Raw genomic sequence first — 19,282 nt, 5'->3', positions numbered from 1 at the left:
CCCTCCCTCCCTCCCTCCTTTTTTCCCTTCCCTCTCTCTCTTCTCTCTCGCCCCTCCCCATCCCACTCTCCCCTTCTCCCTCAGTAAAATCCTTTTTTTTTTTTTAAGGCCAATCTGAGCTTAAGGCAATAGCTCACTTTTCACAACAAGCATGAGTTTAAATCCCCAAAGCCCACATAAAGCCAGACAAAGGGAGCAAATATCTGGAAACCCTGTACTTCCACATTGAGATGGGAGGTGGAGACAGGAAAATCCCAGAAGCTTGCATACTAGCTGGCTTGACTTCCACAGTAGGGAAACAACAGAGATGCCTATCTCAAGGCAAAGGGTGAGAACTGGCACTCACCTAAGGTCGTCCTCTGACCTCCCTCCAAAAACCACATTGAAAAACACACAAGTGAATACATACAAAGAAATCTAGACCTGATATACAAAATCAGAAACATTCAAGGGGCATAAGGCTTGTGGTGTCTTCCACTCCCTTTGTTCTTCCCTTACTAACAGACCTGGCTTTGGAGGCACATTCTACAAGGGAGGATCATAAGGGGTTTTCATGGGAACTCGCTGAGCGGACACACATCTGAAATGGTACTTCCTTTCTCTGATTCTGAAGAGAGACCTCAACTAAGTGGCCAGTCCTGCAGTTAGATGACCTGGATGCTTTTTGCTGTAACCTCTTTTCTTCATATAGATGATGGGGAAAGGACTTTCTTTAGTCTGTCAGTGGCTGCCAGCCATCTTCGACCTATCCCTTTAGGCTCTAAACTCCAAAGAGTTCCCTCAGCTCAGTCATTGCTGCTAGGACTCAGAGCATTGTCCCCGCCCTCAGCTTCCCTCCCCTGTGGCCATGGCCCCTCCCGCAAAGGAAGTAAAAGAGGGGCTGTTGCAAGAGGAACTAGGGCCAGGAGCCTGTGAAGAAGGAGTAGGTGAAGGAGGACAGCCATGCCAGAGCCACCCCCAGGAACCCTCTGAACCTGCACCCCTGTCATTACCCACAGGAGCCTAGACACCAGCCCTCACCATGGTAAGTTATTCAAGGGTGGGATCTGGGAGTAGTAGCCTAGTAGCACCCTCAGAAACTGGGGCAATGGTTATGAGAACCGCAGAGCCTTCAGAGACAGCCTCACAGAACAGCACAGAGCACCCCATGTCCCTCACCAGGAATCAAGCTCCAATCTGAGAATGCCAGGTCTGGTATGGGGACCAACACTGCAGCAGAGAAATAGGAGAGAAGGTGTCCCTGAAGGAATTACACAGTTGTCAGGGAGAGGACAAGCCCCTTTTCAGGGGCTTAGAGAACTAGGTTGTCAATTCATCTCAGAACTAGTCTTCCCCTGCAGTTTGAAACAAGCACTTCCCTCTCTTGGCCTCTGTTTCCAGAGCTCTTATTCAGAAGTTGGTCTAGAGATAGGAGTATTTGAGGGTTGTTGGGCTTTTCTTGGGAACATTCAACAGAGGGGTCTGTGGATTTGGCCACTCTCAATTCACCAGTGATGGGGCTGTGTCTCACATGAGGGCTGTGGGGTGGGATAACAGTGCAAGTGAAGTAGGTGGTTTGACAGTAACAGTCCCAGAGGCAGATGGTAGCTCAGTGGTTGGGTGCTTGGCTAGTATGCTCATGGTCTTGGGTGTCATCTTTAGCACTGAAAATAAGCCATCATCATTCCCGTTTAACTTCCAGTGCCAGTTAATATTATTACTAAAGAGGAGGGGTTGGAGATGAGGGAGTGGGGCAGAAGATAGCAAAAGATGAAAAGGAGGAGAAAGAGCTAAGAGAGTAAAAGGAAAAAAATGAGAAATGAGATGAGGAAGAGGAGGAGGAGATGGAGGACTAGGTGGAGAAAGGACAAAGGGATACAAAGGAGAAACCGCTCTCCCTACTACCCAAGGATGGCGGTGGAGACCAGAGATGTCACTACAAGTTCAAGTTGGAGTCTGTTGATGATGAGAAGGCTGGAGGATGGTCAGCATCACTCACAGGTCGAGACCTAGCAGCATCATGGCACATGTAATAAAAGCCAGTAATGGTCACACAAATCACCCCATAGCTCCACAGACCCACAGATCACTTCAGCTTTCAGTTTTTGTCATTCTGTCAGTGAGAATGGAGAGGGATAGTTGTTGGGGTTCTTGGAGGTTATAACAAACATGACTGGAGTGGAGGCAGGGAAGTGAGATAAGAGAGAACATCTTTTAGAAAGCCAGTGAGAGCTGGCTCTGTGGGTAGAATGCTTATTGCCATGCACATAGCCTTAGGTTCCATTCTGAGCATCACATAAACTGGGCATTGTACTGCATACCTGTTGTCCCAGTACTTGGGAGGTGGAGTAGTTCACCTCCCAAGAACTTGGGAAGGAGTTGAAAGTCCTCCATGACTATAGCACGTATAAGGCCAGCCTGTGCTACATGACGCCCTTTCTTTTGCAAAAAGAAAAGAAAAACAGGAAGAGACTGGCTACTTGAAGGGAAACCCCTCCTAGGCTGCCAACGCTGAAATGCTTAGTCAACAGACTGCTCAGCAGACAGAGGAGAAATGCATCAAGCAAACACTGAAAAACACTGGAGCCAGGTATAGCAGCACACACTTGGAGGCTGAGGCAGAGAAGTGTTGGAGGTCAGCATGAACGACCTAGCAAGGCCTTGTCTCAATAAAACCAAGATAGGAGCAAGCTGGAACTCAGCTGGTGGGGTGTTTCCTAGCAAGCAGGAAGACTTGGGTTCCATCCCCAGCACTACATAAATCAGGTTTGTCAGCCCAGAACTCTGAAATTGCAGATGGCAGAATCAGTAGTTCAAGGTCATCCTCTGCTATGTAGTAAATTTGAGTCCAAGACTTCATGACAAAAGACAGACACACAGGCAGACAGGAGGGAAGGGAAAGGAAGTAAAAGAAGACATCAGAAGAGAAAGAAAAGGACAAAGGAGGTCTTTAAGAACCATAGCAGTGTCTGGGGATGCTGAGAGCTTCCCAGAGGGTTTTTGAATCCCAGGATGCTGTTGAAAGAGAGTCTTTTATGGAACATGCACAGTAGCTGCTGACGCCTCTGAGGCTGGTCCATTACTGGGTTCAGTGGTAGAGATGGGTTCAGGTCATTCTTTCTTGGCTACTGTGGACAGGTCAATGGCTATTCCTTGTTAGGTTGGTACTGTTGTGGTTGCAATGGTGAGGGCTGCTATTGGTGGTGAAGGTTACTGTTAACAATGGTTCTCATGAGTAGGTTGGAGGTGATGGTAATCTGTGATGTTATTTTTTCAAAGATTTATTTCTGTTTTTATTTGTGTGTATACATCTAATTGTATGCCATCTACATGCAAGTGCCTATGGAGGTCAGTCAAGGGTATCACATCCCTTAAGCTGGATTTACTGTTGATTATGAGCACAGGTAGGTGCTGGGAACTCAACTTTCATCCTCTGTAAAAACATCAAGTGCTTTTAACCATTGAGCCATCCCTCTAGCTCCTGCCATGTTTGGTTTTATAGTGCTTTGAATAGAGGTCTCTTGTATCCCAAGCCAGGCTCACATCCATAATACAGATTAAAGATGACCTTGGAAATATGATCCTCCTGTCTCTGCCTCTCAAGTGATAGGATGACTGGCGTTGTTCACCATTCAGTGCTACAGAACCCAGGGCTTCACCGTTGCTTCACTCCACCAACTGAGCTACATCTGCAGTCTATTCATGTGGCATAAACTATCCTTGAACTCACAATGTAGCCAAGATGATCTTGAACTCCTGATTCTCCTGTCTCCACTTCCTGAGTGCTGGAGTAGTTAAAGTCATTTGCCACCATGCTGCGACAGCTGGTGTTTAATATTAATCATTAATTGTTGGTTATTTTCAGAGGGAAACTGACTCTGCTGGTTATTTGGAACTTGAACGGTTAATAACTCATTTGCTGTTGTTTGTCGATTGTTAGTTTCTAGTAATGGTGATCTAGCAATTTACTATTAGATTTTGGTTGAGATATGGTTGTATGTGGTTGTAAATGTCTGTGTGTCAGTATGTGCAATGTATGTATAAGTTGCATGTGCTTATGGCCCACATGTAAAGACCAGAGGAGAACATCAGGTGTCCTACTCTATTGCTCTCTGCCTTATTCCCTTGAGTCAGGCTCTCTCATTGAATTTGGAGTTAGGCTGGCAGCCAGTAAAACCCACAGATGCTTTTGTATCCACCTCGCACAGCACTGGAGTTCTAGGTGAATTTGTGACCATGGCTGACTTTTTATGCGGATGCTGAGAATGCCAACTCAGGTCTTTTGTAGCAAGCGCTCTTACTAAGCCATTCCCTAGCCTTCAGTGTGAATTTGTTTTTACTTGATGGTTTGTTCTGGGCTGGAGTCATATGTAAAGGTCAGAGAACAACTCACAGGGGCAGATTCTCTCCTTCCATTTGGGTACTGGAGACTGAACTTGGATACTCAGATTCGACAGCAAGCACTTTTACCCTCTCAGCTATCTTGCTAGACCCTGGAGTTTTTGATGATGGTTATTTTATGTTTGTGGGTGTTTTGTGGTTGCTGTTGTTGCCATCATTGGACACTTTATTTATTTATTTATTTATTTATTTATTTATTGTTGCCCAGCCTAGACTCAAACTGATCCTCCTGCCTCAGCCTCCAAATTGCTGGGATTACTGGCCTGTCTCACCACTTGTGTCTGTTTGTTATTGGTGGTGATGGTTACTTGATTGTACTTGGTAGTGAGGGTGACAATGGTGGTAGTTTTAAGGAATGTTGATGGTGGAATTGTTTGTTGTGTTTTTTCTGTTTGCTACACTGACATGGAAGATTTTAGCAGTCTCTCTTTGACTTTGTGGGCGTGTGTGTGTGTGTGGAGCAGTTTTGTTTTATAACAGTGGTTACTTGAGAGTAAAGGTAGTTGCTTTGAAGGCTTAGTTACAGTGTGAGAGACAGGGCTAGAGATGTAGTTCAATGGCAGAACACTCCTCTAGCATGTTCAGGGCCCTAGGTTCCATTCCTAATATGACAAAAACAAATAAACAAAAGGAAAAGGGGAACCTAGAGAGATGGATTAAGAGTACTCCATGGGCAACAGAATCTGCTGGGCTGCCTTGTCTGGCCTCAGTGGGAGAGGATACATCAAGGTGGGTTGGTACCTGGGGGGAGAAGGGGCTTCCCTTCTCTGAGGAGAAAGGGAGTGGGGAGAAATGGAGTGGGAGAGTAGGACTGGGAGGAGAGGAGGGAGGAGGCTGTGACTAGATTGTAAAGTGAAGAAACGAAGGGAGGGAGGGAGAGAGGGAAGGAGGGAAGAAGGGAGGGAGGGAGGGAAGAAGGAAGGAAGGAAGGAAGGAAGGAAGGAAGGAAGGAAGGAAGGAAGGGAAGGAAGGGAGGGAGGGAGGGAAGGAGAGCAGCATGTGTGCACACACACAGCACAGACACACGAATACAAAGAAAACAAATTTTTCATTAAAAAAAAAAACCAATAACAACAACAACAAAAAGCAACAGAAAGATCAAAAGGCCAGTGGCCAGGGCATGGTCAGGGAAATGAACAGAAAAGGAGGTATTTAGAATAGAAACTGAAAACCCACAATTGTGGGGCTGAGGATATAGTTCACTTGGTGAGGTATTTGCCATGTATGCATGAAGGCTTGTGTTCCACCCATAACACTACATAAACCAGCATGATAGTGTACACCTCTCAGTACTTGGGAGGAGGAGCAAAATGCTCAGAAATTCAAGGTCATCCTCTGCTACATACCAACTTTGAGGCCAGCCTGGGTTATATGAGGCCTGGTCACAAATAAACTAAAGTAATATTAAATTTTTTAACAATACTTATTTACTGTGAGGGGAGTGAACTTTCTTATAGGCCATGGCATACTTGTGGAGATCAGAGGACAACTTGGAAGAGTTTGTTCCTTCCTTTTATCTTGTGGATCCAGGGGATGAAACTTGAGTTATAAGAGTTAGCAGCAAGTCCCCTTACCCACTGAGCAATCTCATTAACACAGCATTTTTTTTCTTAAAGTACCCACCACTGAGATTGAAGTAGTGTACCACACCAGCAGTTTCAGAAGGTGGGAGATGGTGACAGGGGGATTAGGAGGTTAAGAGTAGCCTGGATGATGAATACAATCTCAAAAAATAAAAAAATAAAAATAAAAAAATTTTAAAAACCAAGGTTACTGAGACAGCTCAGAGGGTAAAAGTATCTGCTTCCAAGCTTGATGACCTGAAACTTACTTCTTCAAATTGTCTTCCAACTGCAGGTGAGGTGTCCAACCCCCAACACATAAATTAACAAATATAATTTTAATTTTTAAAAAAAGCATACAGAAGTAACAAACTCTATTAAATATGCCATGTCTTATCTATATGGGTTTGATTATAGAAAACCATATGGTATTTTAAAAAAATAATGGACAATAAAAGGACCCACAACTGATTGGACAGGAGGATAGGAAAGGATCAGTGGGTATCAGCTTTGGGTGTGGGAGCCACTAGGCTTCTCAAAAAGACTAAGACCCAAGTCACACCGACTCTAGCCTCTGTGTGGAGAATTTAAAGGAGCTCTAAGAGACCCCAGCTACCTCCAGAAAGACAAAGGTCCCTAAGAACAGAAGGAAAAAAGCCCACTGATCTCATCAGATACACGTCCCCAACTCCAACCCTGTGGAGAAAGAGTGAGACACTCAGAACCTTGGGAGGTTAGAATGTTGTTTGCACAGTTTAGAGGTGTAGGGTACAGTCTAACAACCCTGGCTGGTGGAAGACAGGTCCAGAGTTCTAAGGCTACCCCCTGAGTTCCAAGTGCAGGGGACAAGAGCCACAGCTGGAGCTAGTGGCAGCTACAGCATCAGATTCACATCTCCACAGCTCTCAAGACCCCGGTGAGAAAGGAAGTGGCTGTTCTACTTCTCTGTAGTCTGAAGCTCTTGCTCATCACCACCCAATCCTCAGAGAGTTCTGTTACCAGACTTGGAGTTACAGCCTTTGATCCCATAAGCCAGGTTCAGGCACTGGTCCTCCATTAGCCAATTAAAACAGTCAAATTAAGAGCACAAAGAAGGAAAGGGAGATTCATTCAACCGGCCACACTGGGAAGAGGGATAAGGAGATACAGTGGCATGAGTATACACACCAAATCCATCTTCACAGCCCTGAAATAAAGTTAAGATTAATTAGAGGCCAGGGTTATGCTTATTCATGTACTTCCTAGTGAAGGTGTGGTCTTGCCCACCACTGACCCAGCAGTATCTCTTCTGTCAGGTGTTCTAACATGTCAGGCTCCTCTGACTGGCCCTAGCTTTAAGTTTTCTCTACTCCCTGCATGATATTCCTGGGAGAAATTCCAGTTTCCTTGGGTTTCAATAGTCTGATAGCCAAAGTGAGGCACACAAGTGTCTCTGTAGAATATGTTCACCCAGCCAACCTACTTACAATGGACAAATCTGGAGTGAATTGGAAAGCTCCATCATTTGGCTCTTCCTCCCAATTTGGACCCATAGGGGCTGACCAAGTTCAAGACAGACACCCATGGTGATGATGGGGATGTTAGTATTTTCTTATGATAACCTTTGCCTTGTTGAATTTTTGCAGCTGACTCATGAGGTCTACTGCACTTGGAGTTCTTATTTTTCCATGAGGAAACTGAGGCAGGGGAGGCCTAGCAAGCTGCTAGATAAACAAAAAGTGGAAGATGACTTTGGCTTGATCCTTTCAAGAGGCCACTTCTCTTAGTAGTCATCTTGACTGTCGCTTCCCCTTCCTCTTTGTAGAAAATGAAAGCTCAACTAGGGTTTGCTGTGAGTAGCCCATTGCTGTTAAATAGCCTCTGAACATCCTCCCAGACTCATTTGAGCCTGCGCTCTCCACTCCAAAGAAACTAAGATCCTGAGTTTCACTCCTACCACAGATGTATACCCAAGGCCGTTTTGGCTCTTAGGGTCAAGTTGGAAGTTTAGCTTTGGATGATATACCCACCTAGCCGTTGCACCCTCCAACATGGCCTCTCCTGGAGACACTATCTTCATCGACTTGCAGCACTATTCAGAGATTCAAGAGTGGAGATTAGACCCCATCTGCCTAGGCCAGGCTTGTACATACTCCAAGCACTGATAGAAATCAGGAAGTGTGTTCACTGCACTACAGAGCTTGCAAGCCTGAGCCCTACAAGAGCCACCACCTTGACCACAAACAGCCCCTCCCTTTAATAGCACGAAGAAGGTTGTCTTGTCATCTCTCACCCATCTCCAACCCTACTCCACCCCACCCCCATGTAGGCAAGCTGACTAAAGAGATAGAGGAAGAATCTGCCTTCCATTTCTCACCAAAGCCACCTACAGCCCCTCAGTGTCTTTCACAAGAGACAGAAGATTGAGTCATATTTAGCTGTGGTCAACTGAGACCACAAACCTATTTGTTGCAACTGCCCCCACCCACAGTTCAAGGAAGGAACTTAGGAACACACAGTTTCAACTTGAACCAGGGAGACAAAGGAGTATTTTTGAGAGGACAAGAGACTGTCTTAACCCCAGGGTACTTCATTCATTCACCTATTTGATTACTTAGCAAAGTTTTCAAAGATGTATTTATTTTTACTTTATGTGTGTTTTGTCTGCATGTATGTCTATGTACCATCTCCATGCAGGGCCCTAGGAGGCCAAAAGAGGGCATTAGATTCCTTGGAACTAGAGTTACAGTCTGTTGTGAGCCATCAGGTAGGAGCTGCGAACCAAACCCGGTCCTCTGTAAGAGCAGTCAGTGCTCTTAACTGCTGAGCACTGGCTGCACCACCATATCCCTAGAGCTAGTTTGAGACAAGGCTAGTATCTCATGTAGGCTAGTATCCAGCTGAGTACATTCTTGAACTACTGGATTTTCTTGCCTTCACCCATTGAATAATGAAATTGAAGATATATACCACTATGCCCAGTTTATGTTGTGCTGGAGATAGAATCCAGGGCTTCATGCAAGCTAGATAAACATTCTGCCAACCAAGCAACATCCCCAAAACCCTGCCTCCACCTCACAAGTAGCAAGGAGTACACATAGAAATAGACTGATGATTTTATGACACAGCAGAGCTCAGAGCAACTGGAGGAGCTTGGATGTTGAAGGCAGGACAGAGAGTGAGTGAATGTCATGAGATTGAAAAGACAGAAGCCACTGAGCAATCTGAGGCAAAAAACAGAAAGAGGAACCCAGCTTTACAGGCTAGAAGGGCCAAGCATAGCTGGCCTTGTAGCCTCCGACCTTGAGGCACTATAGTTTTCTCTTCTGAAAATGGACCTAAGAATAGTACCAGTACCACCCTCTGTGTGTTGAAAGGAAGAGTTGAAGTAATCCACTTAAAAACCCTGGTCACAAGACTGGAGTGATGGCTCAGCAGTAAACAGCACTCATGCTCTATAATGAGAATAAAAGGGCTCAGCATTCACATCCTGTCTATTTCCTCCAGGTCCTAAAGCTCCAGCCTTCTAACCCCCTCTTCTGGCTATTGCATGCACACAGGTGCCAGTACCCACACCCCACACAGACACACATTTATATACACACATTTGTATATACATATATGCATACATACAATATTTTTTTAAGTTTAGTTATGTAGATCATGACTTAGTCATTGTGTATAGGACAGTTGGTAGAAAGCTTGCCAGTATGCACGAAGTCCTGGGTTTAAGCCCTAACACTCCATAAACCCCAAGTAATGGGTGGGATGGTGCACGTATGTCTTCCCACACTGGGGAAGTAAGGCAATAGATCAGAATCTCAAGCTTATCCTTGACTACATAACAGGTTTGAGGCTGGCCTGGACTATATGACTCTGTCTCATCACCTTTTACTAGGGGATTATAGGTATTATGATCCTTGCCCCAAGGCCTACCCTAGTGGGTTCTATGCTTGCCTTTATGTGTGTGTGTGTGTAATACACATACATATATATATACACACACATACATATATATGTAATATGCATTTATCCATTATATTTGCATATTATACATATATATTCTTTCTATAATAGTCTTTGCTGACCTAGAACTCACTATGTAGTCCAAGTTGTCCTTAAACCAACAGCAATCCATTTGCCTCTGCCTTTGGAGTGATAGGATTAAGTGCATGGTAGTGCCCTTAGTTAAAAAAAAATAATGGCAAGCAAGATGGCTTAGTGGGTAAAGACACATTTGAGCCACCCTGGTTATCCAAGCTCAATCTCCAGAACCCATAAAGGTGGACGAAGAGAAGAAACTTCACAGTGTTGTCCTCTGGCCTTATACCATGCACATACACATACAATCATAATAAATAAAAATTGTAAAAATGAAAAATACAAAACAAAAAGCTTGGTAAGGACTGGAAGTGAAACATAATGGTAGAACAACTAGTATATGTAAGTCTCAGGATTCCAATCATGGTACTGAAAAGTTAGGCAAGCATTATGTCACTCAGGATGTTGAAGCAGAAAGATCAGTAGTTCAAGACCAGCCTGGGATACATAGCGATCACAGGCCAGTTCAAACTTCTCAGGAAGTCTTTATGCCCAAACAAGAAGTTTAGCCTATGCAGTAAATGAATGTTAGGAAGCTAGCCTTGTCTGCGATTGTTATTTACTGTGGTCACCAAACAAGAGCCCTTCCCTTGCACTCTACAGACCTAGAATCCACTTCCCATCCCACCAGCCATTTACACAGTCTGCCTGTCCATACCCCAGCTATTCTCTACACTTCAAACATTAACTCAGAGAATGGCAGGTACACATTTTCATATCATACCAAACTCGTAAATGACTCCACCCTAATTTTCATAGTCTGTCCTTACCAACACTGTCTGGTCTTCCTGTCTTGCAAACAGGAAGCACACAGCGCTATGACCCGACCTCTCTCCCCAGCCTCTGCCCCTTCCTCTTCTCAGCCAGACTGGCTGATGGTAAGCTCTCACAGTCCTTCTACACTTCCTACTATGATTTTAGACCAGGATCTTGCCAACAACCTTCCTGGGGTCATTCTCAGCACAAGGCTACAGCCAGGTTCTCTGACTTCCAGGCAGGAGGCTCCAGAGTTATGGGAATAACAGGCATGTATGTGTCACTGCACCTGACTCAAACTTGAGTATCAATAAAATACACCGATGAAAAATTCCACACCTGACCTCATGTGGCAGCCCTAGAGAAACTCAGGTACACTACATAAGATGTATAAAATGACCTTCAGAGCTTTGCCAAATGCCCTACGACTGAGCCTGTACTCCATCTGTGGCAAAGTCCCATGAGCAGTGAAGGCAGCACCCACTGCAACCGGGAGGTAGCACTGCTGACTGATACAAGATGTGTTTGCTCTCGAGGTGTCTTTTCTTTTCTTTTTTTTTTTTTTTTTGGTTTTTCGAGACAGGGTTTCTCTGTATAGCCCTGGCTGTCCTGGAACTCACTCCGTAGACCAGGCTGGCCTCGAACTCAGAAATACGTCTGCCTCTGCCTCCCAAGTGCTGGGATCAAAGGCGTGCGCCACCACCGCCTGGCTACTCTCGAGGTGTCTTATATGATCTCCAGTTGTTCATCACAATGAATAAATGCCCAGCCAGCCCTAGGCCTAAAGCAATAAGTAACTGAAATGACCTTCTGGCTATGTATAGTTATAAAGGAAACATCAGTGAATTTCCTGTTGAAACTTGGGTCCTATACCCAAAATGTCTCATGATATATGTGCAAATATTCCAAAGTGAAATATTTTTTGAGACAGGGTCTCATTTATCCCTGGCTAACCTCCAATGTAACCTGTTATAACTGAGGATGCTCTTGAACTAATTCTCTTGCTAGAAGGAGAGGTGTACACCAACAATGTCAGGTGTTATGCAGTGCTGGGGATGGAGCCCAGAGCTTTGTGCATGCCAGGCAGCTGCTCTACTAAATGAATCACATTCCAGACATTGAGGTGGCAGTAAAGATGTGTGTATTTACTTACTTTGTCTGTGTATATGTATGTGTTGGTGCATTACACACACAGAAACCTCTGTACAAGCTTGCACTAGGAGATCAGAAGAGGGTGAAGAGGGTAGCAGGGTCCTCCTCCATCACACTCCATTTAGTCCTCTGAGGCAGCGTCTCTTCCTGAACCTCTTACTAGGCTGAAGGACCAGCAATCCTGCTGTGTCCAGTCTTGCACCCAGAGCTGGGTTACAGGCATTTTTCAGGAATGTCCAGTTTATTACACAGTGAACCTAACTCTAATACTCATCATTTTGAAGCAAGTGCTCTTAACTTCTAACCCATCTCTTCAGTCTTTTTTAAAGTTTTGTTTTGTTGTGTTTTGTTGTGTTTTGTTTTGTTTGAGACAGAGTCTCATTCTGCAGCCCAGGGTTTCCTCAAGCCCATGGCAATCTTACCTTAGTCTCCAAGCATTGGGAGCCACCATTCTTGGATTCCAAAATGGGTTTGCTGCTTGGTGTTTTTTTGGTAGTAGTGGTGGGTTTTGAGTTTTGTTTTATGTTTGGTTTGGTTTGGTTTGGTTTGGTTTGGTTTGGTTTTGGTTTTGCTCATTGGTTGATTGGTGTGTTGTTTAAAAGTAAAAATATTGAACCACTTCAGATTCCTAAGATTTTGATTACTGATACTCAGCTGGTATTGATTTTTTCTTTATACATAAAATATTTTTGTTGAATGGAGAGTGCTGACAATGATGCTGATCCTTAAGTCAGAGGTAGAGCCAGGAGATCTCTGAGTTAGAAGGAGCCTTGTCTACATAGTGAGTCAGTCTCCCCTCTCCCAGCTCGAATTCATTGTGTGCAGGCACCCACCCACTAAAAATGTCAGCTACATTCCCATCTCTAAGACAACCAAAAATAATCACACAGGCCGGGTGTAGCTCAGTAGTAGACCACTTGCCTAACATGCACAAGACTCTGTGTTCCGCCGGGCGGTGGTGGCGCACGCCTTTAATCCCAGCACTTGGGAGGCAGAGGCAGGAGGATTTCTGAGTTCGAGGCCAGCCTGGTCTACAGAGTGAGTTCCAGGACAGCCCGGGCTACACAGAGAAACCCTGTCTCGAAAAACCAAAAAAAAAAAAAAACAAAAAAAAAACAAAAGACTCTGTGTTCCAAGCTCTGCTACCCCAAAGTGCCACTAGGGACACCACGCTCTGGTTCAGAACTCCTGAAGGTGTTAATCCCTATTTACCTGTATTTACCTATGTCCCAGACTTTTTGCCCCCTAAGCACATAATCACCCTTTTTACACAGAGAATCCCCAGACCTTCAGACTTGAAAGTATCCCTTTTTCAGTCCAGTGTCCATCCATGACCACCTCTCTTATCATAGCATATCTTCTGTATTAATGACTCTTCTATTGCTGTGATAAGACACCGTGATCAAGGCAACCTATAGAAGGAAGTGGCTTGAATAAGCATGGTCCCATTGGCTCTTATGTTTGAATATGTTAGTTTGAGACGTTAGCTTCAGCTGATGGCACAATTTGGGCAGTTTGAGAGGTGTGGCCAGCTTGGAGGAGAATGTCACTGCGGGAACAGGCTTTGAGGTTTCAAAACATCTACCATTCCCAGCATGCCCTCTCTGCCTACTAACTGTGGATCAGGATGTAAGCTCTCAGCTGTTCTTGCCACTGTGACTTTGCTCTGCCACCTTGGACTCTAACCCTCTGGAACTGTAAGTGGATTTAACACTTTCTTTTATAAAGACTTGGTCATGGTGTTTTGTTACAGCAATAGAAAAGTGACTAAGGTAGGTTTATTTGGGGCTTATTTTGGGGTTTATTTGGGGTTCCAGAGGGATAAGAGCCCATCACCATCAGAGTGGGGAATCATAGGAGCAAGAAGGCATGGTGACTGGACCTAGATGTGAGAACTCACATCTCAAATGTCAGGCAGGAAGCAGAGAGACCTAACTGGAAATGGCATGAGTCTATAAACTCTCAAAGTCTGCCCCCAGTGATGTACTTCCTGTATAAAGGCCACATCTGCCAAATTGCCCAAATAGTGCTACCACCATCAGAGTGGTGACCAAGTATTCTGGGGACCAAAGTATTCAAAGCACTGAGGCTGTTGGGGACATCTCAGTCAAATCATCATGCCACCTTTTCTTCCCTAACCCTAAATGTCCTTCTTTCACTAGATTTTTCTTCACCATAACCAAATACTGGACACAGACACTAGGGGAAAGATTGATTCCTAGTTCCCGCAGGATCCATTGCTTTGGATCTGAAGAAAATGAGTATATCATAGCACTGGGAGCTTGCGGTAGAGGCTGCTCATTGTGTGATGGTCAGGAAGGAGAGGATGGGAGACAGGAAAGGAGCTGGCAAAGTGCTTGCTGAGCATGCACAAAGCCCTGTTGCATCTCCAGCACTGCATATACCACATGTCCCCTTTTGTTATCCCAACACTTGATGTAAAGGCAGAAAGAGCTGAAGCTCAAAACCATCCTTGGCTTCATAGTGAGATTCAGGCCAAACTAGTCTACAAGGTGTGAGGGCTCACTTGGAGGAAGGAAGGAAGGAAGGAAGGAAGGAAGGAAGGAAGGAAGGAAAAAGGGATTGAATGAACAAATGGAGGTAAGTGTAGACAGGACCACATCCCATAGGGATGTATGTCAAAGCAAAGAGTTCAGCCTTCATTGTTCAGGCTGTGAACTTGAGACATGGGTGTAGCTGATGATCTATACTATACTTTATACATATATGTGCAATTTTAATTATATTGATGATTGATTGAGAGAATGTGTGCATGCTATGGTACACATGCAGAAGACAGAGAACCAGGAGCTGATTCTCTTTTCCATTGTATGGGCCCCAGGGGTTGAATTCAGGTCATCAGGCTCAGCAGCAACCACCTTTACCCACTGAATGATACTGTCAGCTCTTTTTAGAGACAGAACCTCACTATATATCCCCAGCTGGCCTGAAACTATGTCGGTCAAATTGGCCTCAAATTCACGAAGATCCTCCAAACTCTAAACTCCTAAGTGCTGGGATTACAGGCATGTCACATGAGGAAGGATCCCTCAAGGAGCTGAAGATGTAACTCAGCTAGAAGAGTTCTTGCTTATATGCTCAAAGTCCTTGGCTTGATCTCCAAGCACCTCATGCACTAGGCCTGGCGGCACACTGAGGACGTCTCAGGCAGAGAAGCGACTTGCAGAGAGATGAGGATGAAAACTTGGTTTAGACTGACTTCATTAACGTGGACCAAGACTTCAGGCTGTGCAGTGCTGGGGCACACTTTTGATCCCAGCACTCCAGAGGCAGAGACAGATGGACCTCTGTGAGTTTGAAGCCAGCCTGGTCTACTGAGATAGTTCTAGAACAACCAAAGATACACACACACACACACACACACACACACACAAAACACTGTCTTTAAAAAAAGAGAGAGAGTTCTAAAGAGTCTAATAACAAGTGATCCATTGTCAGCATATTTAAAACAGTACAATTTGGGGGAAAGATTCTTGGTGTAATATAATTCCCAGTACTCAAGGACTATAATTACATTGAAAGTTGACGCGGGGTACATGTCATTTCTTTCAAGAAGGGTTCAAGAGGTAGGATACCTGTGCTAGCTCAAGGGTCTAGGGAAATCTCTGGCCTATTCTCCATCATACAGATAGCACAGAAGTCATTTGGGCTATTAGCCACCTCTGGTCCTTGTGTAGGAGCTTGGGAGAGCCGCTGGCTCTAAAGGTTATTGAGATTACTAGCCACCTCCAGTCCTAGCTGTAGGATGGTCTGGCTCAACACAAATCACCAGGTTATTAATCACTACCAATTCCCTGCTTTCTGGGTGGAAGAATGGGTATTCCATCTTTCCCATTGAAATGATAATCCTGTATGTTTAACATTCCTGGGCATCTGTGGGCACAAGGACCTTTGTGCTATGCTCCCAACAGCACACACTTGTCATTCAAACACTCAGAAAGTCACATCATATCCAGAGTCAGAAACACAGAGAAGCAGAAAGATCATACTACATACTGAGTTCAAGCCCAATATTATCTACGTGAGTCTCTGTCTCAAGCAAACCAGTTATTTGTAGGCTTGAGGAATAGGGGTGTAAAGGGAAGCCATGGACAGGTTTTCTGATAGATAGGATCAGATAGGACATATGGTGGAATTACCTTTACATCACTGTGATATACCCTCCTAACCAAAACAATGCAAATGTAGAGAGGCTTATTTTGGAACACAGCTTCAGGGAGATTTCATGGTGGGGAAGCCATGGCAATAGGATGGTGCCATCATCTGTGTTAGGAAGGTACAAGGTGAAGGTATGGATGGAAAGATGAACCAAAAGAGAAGTTATAGGAATACATGTGGCTTTGGACAGGAAGCCTATAGGGGCCTTATTCACCTCTGTGGTGGTCCCAGGAGAGGAGGAAGAAACTGGTTTCTTTTTTGTTTCTGTGATAAAAATATTCTGACAAAAACAACTTAAAAGGACAAAGAGTTTATTTGGTGCAAAGTTCTAGGCTACAGTCCATCATTGTGAGGAAGTCAAGCTAGGGAACTGATTCAGCTAGTTAGATCACTTCCACAGTCAAGAACAGAGAAAGAGCCCAGTGTGGTAGGAAGTACCTTTAATCCCAGTACTTGGGAGGCAGAAGCAGGCTAATCGCTATTGCGTTAGAGCCTAGCCTGGTCTATGTAGTGAGAGCCAGGCTAGCCAGGGCTACCTAGTATGAATAGAGCAGGGTGTGAAGGACAGAGACAGAGACAGAGACAGAGATTGACTAATAATGTGCATGCTTACTTGTACCCAGCCCTCTCTCTATAAGGACTGGTGTGATGCTAGCCTAGAATTCCCCGGTGAAGGGCTGGTGTATGGCTGGGGACAATGAACCAGTATTCTCACTTTCACTAAGGTAATCAAGACAATTTCCCACAGACATGTTACAGGCCTGACCTATAGAGTCTCTCACTGAGACTCTTCCAAGGTGACTCTAAATTATGTCAAGTTGACAAAACCAGCTATTACTGCCAGACAGTGGTGGCACAAGCCTTTAATCCCAGCACTCAGGAGGCAGAGGCAGGAGAATTTCTGAATTCGAGGCCAGACTAGACTACAGAGAGAGTTCCAGGACAGCCAAAGATATACAGAGAAACCCTGTCAAAAAAAAAAGCAAAACAAAAACAAACAAACAAAAAACCAAACAACAAAGATCCTAGCTATTACTGGGGTATCTGAGGAAGAATGATTCAGAGGCTGGGGGTGAAGGTAAACAAGATGCCCAACCATGCTCCCCTTCATCCCTATTCCACCATCCCCATCCCCAGGGCAGCAAGGAACGCTTTCACTGGCAGAGTCACAATGTGAAGCAGAGTGGTGTGGATGACATGGTGCTGCTGCCCCAGATCACTGAGGACGCCATTGTGAGCAACCTCCGCAAGCGCTTTATGGACGACTACATCTTCGTATCCCAAGCAGTACAGGGGCACAGGAGGATGGCTGAGCAGTAGTAGTTAGGATGAAGTCCTGGGACAGGGAAAGATGCCAAAGGAATGGCAGTGCAGAGGGGCCAGTGGGGCTGGAGAGGAAGATGAATAGATGGAGGAAGGAGGGGCGGATTGAAGGATACAACAAGTAAAAATAGTGCTATGGTTTGAGATGCTGTGGCTGCCATAGTACCTCTGCCTTAGGAGAGCTAAGCCACTACACTACCCAGTCCTCTCTTTCTGGATCCAACCATCGTTTCATAAGAGACTCAAGGTACATTCGGGCATCTACTCTGTCACTCCAAGCAAAGGGAGGTCTTGTCAAGACAGAGTAAGGCGTAAGAAGTGTTTGAAAAGCAAAGCAAGATACTGTATGGTTCTTAACTACCTCTTAAGACATATATTGGTTCAGTGCTAATCTCTGTAAACCCCTTCAAGCAGATGCCCTACTTCACTGACCGAGAAATTGACCTCTATCAGGGTGCGGTGAGTCCAGGGTTGGATGGGTGGAAGTATCCCCATACCTACCCCAGAAGCCCCAAAGCTCTGGGCTGAGTCCTGACCTCCCGCACCAGGCCCAATATGAGAATCCCCCGCACATCTATGCCCTCACCGACAACATGTACCGGAATATGCTGATCGACTGTGAGAACCAATGTGTCATTATCAGGTACAGCAGGGTGAGGGATTCTGGAACAGTCTATCTAGGCATATCCTCAAACATGACCACCAAGGGTGGTTTGTCATGCACTTGTAACCGTGCAGTGCTGTCCCTCTGTTTTTATTGCTCGGTTCTACTTTCCTCATATCTCTTGGCCCCTGACACTGTGTATTTGCTCATTTTATTGTTTCTCATTTGGCTCCTCCTAAACATAAGCTCCAGGATAGAGGAGATAGCTCAGCAGGTAAGAGTGATTGCCGTTCAAGAACGAGAACCTGTGTTCAAATTCCCAGAACTTAGATAAAGAGCGAGGCAGGAACACACAAACCTGTAGCTCCAGCATTGGGGGAGCCTGAGGTTGGCATGCTGCTGGGGCTTGATGCCCACAACCCTCGCTCCAGATTCAGCGAAACCCTGCCTCAAGGGAATAAGGCAGAGAGTGATGGAACAGCACACCAGAAGTCCTCCTCCAGCCTCTGCAAATAGGCACATATGTACATACACACATGTATATATACCACCAACACATATGCCACCCTCATACATGTACACACATGTAAAATAAATACATGTGAGGGTATGACGGTTTACATTATATTTTTATTATTTTGTGTATGTGTATGGGTGCATGCATGCCAAGGTATGCATGTAGAAGTCAGAAGACAATTTCCAAGACTCAATTCTCTCCTCCTGCCATCTCAGGAATTGAACTTAGGACTTCAGGCTTGGCAAAAGGTACTGAGCTATCTTCCCAGCCTAAGGGACTTTAAATGTATATCTACATACTTGTTTATATGTATTGGGGTTGCCACATGCCACACAGTGCAAGTGTGGCCAGAGGACAACTTTTAGGAATCAGGTCTCTGCCATCTCACTAGTCCCTCCTTTTTGAGAGGGAGAAGGTATTTTTAATTTTAAAGATTTACTATTTTTATTTTAAATGTGTGCATATTTTGCCTATATGCATATCCCAGCACCACATCTAGGCCTGCTGCTCTCAGAGGCCAGAAGAGGGTGTTACATCACTTGGAACTGGAATTACAGGTGGTTATTACCACCATGTAGGTGTTGGGAAGCAAACCCTTGCAGGTCTTCTAGAAGGGTTAGCAAATGCTCTTAGTCACCAAGCCATCTCTCCATCCCCTGGGGCAGGGACTTATTTTTTTCAGTCTTTCTTGATAACTTTCAAATCTCTGGAACCTAGAGTACTGGCTGG

General features: G+C 44.9%; 1 protein-coding gene across 1 annotated transcript in view; it reads left to right on the top strand.

Moving 5' to 3' along the window:
• Nucleotides 1–859: 859 nt before the first annotated feature.
• Myo1f (myosin IF) overlaps nucleotides 860–19,282 on the top strand; it is a 48,025-nt gene continuing 29,602 nt past the window's right edge. The window contains exons 1-4 of the mRNA XM_028785530.1: nucleotides 860–1,024; nucleotides 17,247–17,384; nucleotides 17,802–17,891; nucleotides 17,981–18,075. Of these exons, the coding sequence (XP_028641363.1) occupies nucleotides 1,022–1,024; nucleotides 17,247–17,384; nucleotides 17,802–17,891; nucleotides 17,981–18,075 (326 nt within the window). The 5' untranslated portion in view covers nucleotides 860–1,021. The remainder of the gene's footprint in view (nucleotides 1,025–17,246; nucleotides 17,385–17,801; nucleotides 17,892–17,980; nucleotides 18,076–19,282) is intronic.

This window comes from Grammomys surdaster, unplaced genomic scaffold (genome assembly GCF_004785775.1).
Source record: "Grammomys surdaster isolate TR1022 unplaced genomic scaffold, NIH_TR_1.0 125271, whole genome shotgun sequence".
NCBI lineage: Eukaryota > Metazoa > Chordata > Mammalia > Rodentia > Muridae > Grammomys > Grammomys surdaster.
This window is presented reverse-complemented; position numbering and strand designations above follow the sequence as displayed.